The following is an 8,828-nucleotide window of genomic DNA, read 5'->3' as shown; positions in this document are numbered from 1 at the left end:
CTAACTGCGTGTAAGCCTGTGGGAGGCACACAAAGTTAAGAGTAAATAGAAAGGGACTCTGACTTAGTTTCCTGACAGTATTTTTTAGGAAATGCTAAAATGAATGCTGAAACAAATGCCTGTCTAAAAAAAGAAGAGTAAAATGTGAGCAGGGAAGTTAATTTGGAGAATCTACAAAATATTTGTTTTCTATTAAATTTTATTTTGGTCCTACTTTGTTTAAGCTTCTTCCCACTAATTCAGCTAAAGCAGGGTTTTTTTTTTTTTCCTCTGCAGAGGGCTATAATTTCTGGATTCCTTTTTTTATGGGAGATTATTTTAGCTTTTTTTTTTTTTTAGCTAGAACAATGCTCATCTGATCAGTATTTGTCCTTTGTCTCTGGACTTTGTGTGTAAGTATGCATTGTATTACCTGCAGAAATTCTACCTTGAACTGCTAGTAACCCATGGAAACCTCTGTATTAGCCACTCTATTCAGCTTTAGAGATGTATTAAAGCAGACAGTTTTGATGTTTTTGAAAACATGTACCCCAACATACTACTGTGTAGACTGGCTCTCTGCTATTTGGACTTTTCTATGTCTCTCCTTTTCCTTCTTTTCCTCACCCCTCTCTCTTTCTTTTCTAGGCGTCACCTCATTAACACTTTCTGTCAGAGATTTTCCCTCCTGTCTACACCTATGTTCCACAGTATTTACCTAAAACATATGTTATTTAATTAAATAGCATGGGGGGAATATTGTTATATATACAGTGCCTTAGTATATTTTTCTATAGACCAGCATTTTTTTAATTAAAAAATTTCATCCCATTATAAAACATTTTTGAGCATGTACCTTTCATATATATATATATATTTATTTATAAATTATACATATGTAATTGTAGTTATATATTATTTATATTATAAATATTAAAAAGTAGGGTTTTAAAAGAATGGAATATAGTGTCATATATATAATTATATGCACTATATAAAAAAAACAAAAACCAAACCCATTGCCATTGAGTCGATTTTGACTCCTAGTGACCCTGTTAGACAGAGTAGAACTGCCCTGCAAGATTTCCAAGGAGTGGTGGACTCGAACTGCCAACTTTTTGTTTAGCTGTCTAAATCTTAACAACTATAACACCATGTATATAAATAGTTATATATGTACATATAAATTTTTTTTCACATCTCAATGGATCATCATGTGTACCTTCTAGAATGTGCACATCCCCACTAAACAGACTGACAGACTGATCCCTAAATCTAAATTTTCCCCACAATGGCTATTCTTCTTTTTATTACGACAGGGTTGAACTTCTAATTCGAAACCCAGCAAAGGAATGATTTTAGCCTAGCTAAAAAATAATATTTAAAAAAAAAATTTTTTAATATTATTTTTGTTTTTTTAAGTACACAATAAGAAAAAGCATCCATTGACTTAAAAATTTTTTTCTTTTAAGGCTGTGATAAATGATTTTTTTTAAATCAGTTTAAACTGACTTGTACACACCTGCATTGTTCTAACAGTTGCTAAAACAAAACTCATTCTAAAATCAAGTAACATAAAAAAATTATCCTCAGTTTTCTTGTCTTTGAAATGAAGGGATTAAACTACAGGTTCTTTAGAGTTATTTCTAGCACTTTAACTCTAAGATTTTGTGAGTTCAGATAATTTTTTCTTTATATACTGTCAAATTTTGTACTGTAGCACATTGTTTGCTGACTCTCCCTTGGGTGTCATACTGGTATCAGAGAAAGAAGTGGTCTGGGTGTATAAGCATTTGAGACTGAGTTAGTGGCAATTTAAGCTGCATGGATGGGGTATACAGTGGCCACAAAAGTGATATCCAACCAGGGATACGACGAGGGAATTATCTGTAAATTAGGTGAAAGGTAAGAGTTATTATTTGGGATCCTGGTGATCAGTTTGGGGTCAGAGAAGGTAAGAATGACAGACTAGAGGGAGGGCAATAAGACAAATTAGTAAGAAAATAGAGAGAGAAAGCAGAGAGTTAACACTCAGAGACTGGGAATTCCACAGGAATCGAAGGAAGGAAATGCCTCGTAAAGTTTTGGGTCGTGTGATTGAGGAGAAAATTGGTCTAATTCGTCAAAATAGCTTTGCTTCATGCATAATATGCTCCAATAAGTCAAAGATCTTAATACTTGTAGTTATGTTGTCTCTCAATCAGGAAACTTCTTCTATGACTCAGGAAGATAGGAAGCCCAAGGTATAGGAAGCTAGACCCCTAATGTGGACAGCAGTTTTTTAGAGGTACGTGGTTCAATGGCAATAAGAGTGTTGACCTGAGAATAGTGTTTTTTGTTTGATTTTTTTTTTTTTTTTTAATTTGAAGGAATAAAGGATAAAGGATTTACCCAGGATATTGAGAAGAGTTAAGGTGTGTTGTTTTTACTGAAGTCATGGGTGTCAACTGCTTTTAGCTGGAGAACTGTGGTGTAGATGGATGATATGGAGATAAACTGTGCTTCTTGATGTACTGCAGGCCATGGAGATGGAGATAAGAAACAGCACAATGATGACAGAATTCATCCTTCTTGGTCTTACCCAGTCTCCAGATATTCAGCTCCTTGTCTTTGTGCTAGTCTTAGTTTTCTACCTCATCATCCTCCCTGGAAATTTCCTCATCATTCTCACCATCAGATCAGACCCTGGTCTCTCAGCCCCCCTCTACTTTTTCTTGGGAAACTTGGCCTTCCTGGATGCATCCTACTCCTTCGTTGTGGCTCCCAAGATGCTGGCGGACTTCTTTTCTGAGAAAAAGGTGATATCATACAGAGTTTGCATCACTCAGCTCTTTTTCTTGCATTTCCTTGGGGAGATGTTCCTTCTTGTTTTTATGGCATTTGACCGCTACATTGCCATATGTTGGCCTTTACAGTATTCAGCTATCATGAAACCTAGAGTTTGCTATGCCTTATTGTTGGCTCTATGCCTTGGGAGCTTTGCTCATTCCTTTGTACAAGTGGCACTTATCCTCCACTTGCCCTTCTGTGGCCCAAACCAGCTGGATAACTTCTTCTGTGATGCCCCACAGATCATCAAGCTGGCCTGCACAGACACTTTTGTAGTGGAGCTCCTGATTGTCTCCAACAATGGATTGCTCACCCTCCTGTGTTTCCTGGGCCTTCTGGCCTCTTATGCTGTCATCCTCTTCCATTTAAAGGGACACTGTTCTGAAGGGAAGGGTAAGGCAGTGTCCACATGCACTACTCACATTATCATCGTATTTTTTATGTTTGGGCCAGCCATTTTCATGTACACTCGCCCCTTTAGAGCCTTGCCAGGTGACAAAGTGGTTTCTCTCTTCCACACAGTGATATTTCCTTTGTTGAATCCTGTAATTTACACCCTACGGAACCAAGAAGTGAAAGCCTCAATGAGAAGATTATTTAATCTGCATATAGCCAGATGAAAGGAAAAATTTTAGATAAACAAGACTTGAGGAATTCGTCTGAAATTAATTTATTTACCTCAAAAAAAATACATCTTTGAACACCTCTCATTCGTCAGAACAATTCTGGGCACTGGAGAAAGAGTTATTCTTGAGATAGACAAAGTTGCTGTTCTCCTGGATATACAATCCAGTGGGAATAGAAAGATATTGAGATGCTGTTGTTAGGCACAGTTGAGTTGGTTCCGACTCATAGCAACCCTATGTACAACAGAATGAAACACTGCCTAGTCCTGCACCACCCTCATGATTGTTATGCTTGAGCCCATTGTTGCAGCCACTGTTTCAGTCCATCTCATTGAAGGTTTTTCTCTTTTTCACTGATGCTCCACTCTACCAAGCATGAAGCCCTTCTCCAGGCACTGGACCCTCCTGATTACATGTCCAAAGTATGTGAGATGAAGTCTTGTCATCCTCACTTCTAAGGACCATTCTGGCTGTATGCCTTCCTAGAAAGACTTGTTCGTTCTTTTGGAAGTCAATGGTATATTCAATATTCTTCGTCAACATCACAACTCAAAGGCATCAGCTCTTCTTCAGTCTTCCTTATTTATTGTAAAGCTTTTGCATGCATATGAGGCAATTGAAAACACCATGGCTTGAGTCAGGTGCACCTTATTCCTCAAAGTGACGTCTTTGCTTTTTTAACTCTTTGAAGAGGTCTTTTTTTTTTTTTGTAGTAGATTTACCCAATGGAAAGCACCATTTGATTTCTTGACTGCTGCTTCCATGGGTGTTGATTGTGAATCCAAGTAAAATGAAATCCTTGATGGCTTCGATTTTTTCTCTGTTTACCCTGATGTTGCTTATTGGTTCAGTAGTGAAGATTTCTGTTTCCTTTATGTGGAGGTGTAATGCATACTGAAAGCTGTAGTCTTTTGATCTTCCTCAGTAAGTGCTTCAAGTCCTTTTCACTTTCAGCAAGCAAGGTTGTGTCATCTGCATAAAGCAGGTTGTTAATAAGTATTCCTTCAATCCTGTTGCCCTGTTCTTCATATAGTCCACTTTCTCAGATTATTTGCTCAGCATACAGATTGAATGAATCTGCTGAAAGAATACAAACCTGAAACACACCTTTCCTGACTTTAAACCAAGCAGTATCCCCTTGTTCTGTTCTAACGACTCCCTCTTGATCTATGTACAGGTTCTTCATGAGCACAGTTAAGTGTTCTGGGATTCCCATTCTTCACAATGTTATTTATAATTTGCTATGATTCACACAGTTGAATGCATTTTCATAGTAAATAAAACACAGATAAATATCTTTCTGGTATTCTCTGCTTTCAGCTGGGATCCATCTGACATCAGCAATGGTGTACCTCATTCCATGTCCTCTTCTGAATCCGGCTTGAATTTCTGGAAGTTCCCTGTCAATGTACTTCTGTGACCAATTTTGAATGATATTCAGCAAAATTTTTACTTGAGTGTGATACTAATGATTTTCGAATTCAGTTGGGTCGCCTGTGTTTGGAATAGGCATAAATATAGATCTTTTCCAGTTGGTTGGCCAGGTAGCTGTCTTCTGAATTTCTTGGTATAGATGAGTGAGCACTTCCAGCACTGCATCTGTTTGTTGAAACATCTCGATTGGTATTTCATCAATACCTGGAGCCTTTTTTTCCCCCAGTATCTTCAGTGCGGCTGGGCTTCTTCCAGTACCATCGGTTCTTGATCATATGCTAACTCCTGAAATGATTGAATCGCAATCAATTATTTTTGGTAAGTGACTCTGTGTATTCCTTCCATCTTCTTTTGATGCTTCCTGTGCCATTCAGTATTTTGCCCATAGCATCCTTTAAGAGAATAAATTTAAAAAACTGGTTTTAGGAAGAAATATTACTCTTACAAAACTAAAAAGAAAGCATAATGATAGATTGTGACTGTGGATTGGGTGTGACCATTTTACTTTTAGTTACCAAGCAAGGCCTTTTTGAGGAGTTGGCATTCCGGCTGATACCTGGCTGAGTGCTCTAGGAGCAAAGCATTATAGGCAGAGAGAACATATAATGCAAAAACTTAAAGATGGTAATGGAGTTGGTATATTTGAGGAACATAATGAAGGCTAATTTGGCTTAAGGCTAGTACATGAATGTGAAATGATTGGAGTTCAAGTTGGAGTTACTGATAGTGTCCAAAATATATGAGGGATATTCGGTAAATATCAAGGGCTTGGTTTTTACAGTAATTGCAGTGAGAAGCCATTCTAAAGCTTTAAGCAACTGATGCCGTGCAGTTTCATAAATGACTTAGAGTCACATTCTGAAGATTCTGTGCAGAGGTCGACAAGTTTTAAAATATCATAGAGGCAAATATTATTCTTGTACATATGTTTTGAAAGATTTTTTCAGTAATTAGGAAGAGGGAGGTGAAAGGCTGCTGGGTATTTATTTTCATGAGACAAAGTTGTGAACATTTTCATTTCTTTCCCCCAGAACTTCATGATTAATATTAGCAGATCGTTATGAATTCTAGCTGTATGTTTGATCTTACCCTCAATTGATTTCATTCTGAGTACAATGATGATAATTCTTTGGTGAACCAGCCTGTTCTGTGGCAGATTGCAGAAACCATTCTAATTATTTTAAAGGTAATATGATTTAATATAGGGAATTAATTTCTTACAAAATGGCTGAAAAGCCTGGAAGAGCAAGCTATAGGCTGGGCATTCAGGGATAACTCTGAGAATAAAACAGAAGACCTAGGTTGTCGAGGGAGCTGTTTTTGCTGTAATCTGTGCCACCTATTGTCAAAAAGCCACCACCACCTTAGCCACAATGATCTAGAGCCACGAGCCCCTATCAGACCTCTCATGGTACTGCTTCTCCTCCCCATTAGCTGATTTCCACATTCAAGTCTCACATGAGTACATCCAATGAGCAGCATCCAAAACATATCTAGAAATCAAATTCAAGGACGTCTAGGATTAATATTCTTTTATTTTAAAAACAGCCTAAGGCTAAAATATTTATGAATTTAAATCATAAAAAATATTCATACTATGGAAAAGTGGTCTGAATCCTCAAATATCTCCTTCTTGAACCCCATTTTCAGCTTATCACCTTGCTTCCAATTTCATTGAGAAAACGATCAGTCAGAAGAGAATTCCTCCAGCTCTCACCACTACCTCTACCCAGTGTCTGTGACCATGTGCCTGAGATAAAGTGACGTGATACAAAAGTCAACTCTTTCATCCGTGCACCATATTTCTTCCAGTCTTTTTTACTTAAGGCAATTACTCTGACAATTCTTCTTTCTCTTTTCTGCATCATTAACTTTTCCTCCCTATTGCATATTTCCCTTCAGCATATAAGCACATTGCTTCATCCTAAATTGAATCTATTTTTCCACTTTCTCCCTCCAAATATCACTTCATTACCCTTCTTCCTTTTGCAGCAAAGCTCCTCAAGAGTTTATATTTTGCTGTCTCCAATTTTGTGTCTCTTCAACTCACCCAATCACTCAGTAAAACTGCTTTTATCGTGATTTCTAATGATTTCTGGTCTCATTGCTCCTTACTCAGGCATCAGTATGTTTCACTCATGAGCAATATTTGACATTGTGGGTCACTCCCTCTTCCTTCAACTCCTTCCTTCCCAATCCTCTTCACTTTCCTAATCTCCCTTTTATCTAACCAGCTGTTCATTCTTCTTCGAGGTTTACTCCTCAACTTTCAACTTTCTGGGCTTTAAATGCCATAGGTGTGTTGATAACCTCTGCACTTATACCTTTCCTATAAACTCTAGGTGCTGATGTCCAGCAACCTGTGCCTCAGCTCCCCTTTCCTGTTGTAATCACATCTCAAGCATAGCATAGCCTAGAGTAGTGATCTTCAGCATACACCTCTCCCCACCTTTGCTATAGTATCTCTGTCAATTGAAATTCCATCCTTTCAGGCTTTTGCTCAAAGCCTTGGAATCATACTATTTTGGGCATATTTTCTCTCATATTCCATGTCCAACCTGTTCACAAGTCTAGATTAACTTTACCATTACAAAATTGCCAGATGAAAGAATTTCTTGCCTCCTCCAGTGCTACCACCTAGGCACAAACCACGGTCATCTCTTGCCTATGTTATTGCTGTTGCCTCTTTACAGATTACCAGTCTTCTTCTCTTACCCCATTTTAGCATATTCTCAGCTGAGAAGCCAGGATGATCTGGTTAAAACTTAAAGTGAGACCAGCTCACTTTTCTTCTCAAAACCCTCAATGACTTCCATCTACACCAAGTTAGTCAAAGTCCTTCTTTGCTTTCCACAAAAGCCCGTAATGCCCTATCTACGTGCCCCAATTCTTGCCCCCTCCCGCTCTGACCTCTTATCCAAAAAAAAAAAAAAAAACTATTTCAATCACTCTGCTCAGTACCACTGCCCTCCTGATCCTTGAATATGCCAGGCTTGCTTCTGCCTCTAGAACTTTGACTTGCTATTCCCTTTGTCTGTAATGTACTTCCTCCAGATAATGGTGTGACCCACTCCATAATTTCCATCAGGCTTTTCCTCAGCTGTAACCTTCCACATGAGACCTTTTCTGAACTTCCTATTAGAATTTTCAGCCCATTCCCACAGTACTCCATTCCTCTTCTCTGCATCATTTTTGTCCATAACATTAATTATCATTTAATAGATCATGTATTCTACTTATTCTATTGCCTGTCTTTTCCCCTGTAGTAGATCATCTCCACGAGAGCAGAGATTTGTTTGTTTTGTCTACTGCCTGGCTCAAAGAAGATGTTCAGTAAATATTAAAGAAATGAATTAAAGAATAAAATAAAAAGTACACCCATTCCACTGCTAAAAACATCTAATGTTATAAGGCTATAAATTGGACTTTAAAATAAAAAAAGTTACTGATCTTTTAAATAAAATAAACATGTCACACAATGAAAGGGAACTTTGAGATCTTTTCTATCTCTCTTAGTAACTAAGTTAAAAAAAAAAAGGAAAAATATTTGAACAGACACTTCAGAAAAGAAAATATATAATAGTAAGTTTGTGAAAAGATGCTCAACATCATTAGTCATTAGGGAAAAGAAAGTTAAACCCACAATGAGCTATCATTTCCCAACCAGAACAATTGCTGTTATAAAAAAGAGTGACAATCCCAAATGTTGTGGAGTAACTTGACTTTCCATACATTGCAGTTGGGAAGTTATAATGATTCAACCACTTTGGAAAGTTGAATGGCAATTTCTTATAAAGTTAAACATACATCTACCTTATGACTTTGTTGTTGCCCTTGTTAGGTGCCATTAAGTCGGTTCCAACTCACAGAGACCCCTTGTACAACAGAATAGAATACTGCCAGGTCCTGCACCTCCTCACAATGGTTGTTATGCTTGAGCCCATTGTTGCAACTACTGTG

The 8,828-nt window shown here is 37.6% G+C and overlaps 1 protein-coding gene across 1 annotated transcript; it reads left to right on the top strand.

The window, feature by feature from the left end:
• Positions 1 to 1,603: 1,603 nt before the first annotated feature.
• Positions 1,604 to 3,926, top strand: LOC100677709 (olfactory receptor 4N5-like). Its single transcript, XM_064291893.1, has one exon. The coding sequence runs from the start codon at positions 2,502 to 2,504 to the stop codon at positions 3,426 to 3,428; it is 927 nt and encodes a 308-aa protein (XP_064147963.1). The 5' UTR covers positions 1,604 to 2,501; the 3' UTR covers positions 3,429 to 3,926.
• Positions 3,927 to 8,828: the final 4,902 nt, after the last annotated feature.

Source organism: Loxodonta africana, chromosome 10 (assembly GCF_030014295.1).
Source record: "Loxodonta africana isolate mLoxAfr1 chromosome 10, mLoxAfr1.hap2, whole genome shotgun sequence".
Taxonomy (NCBI): Eukaryota; Metazoa; Chordata; class Mammalia; order Proboscidea; family Elephantidae; genus Loxodonta; species Loxodonta africana.
The sequence above is the reverse complement of the archived record's forward strand: the minus strand, read 5'-3'. Positions and strand labels throughout refer to the sequence as shown.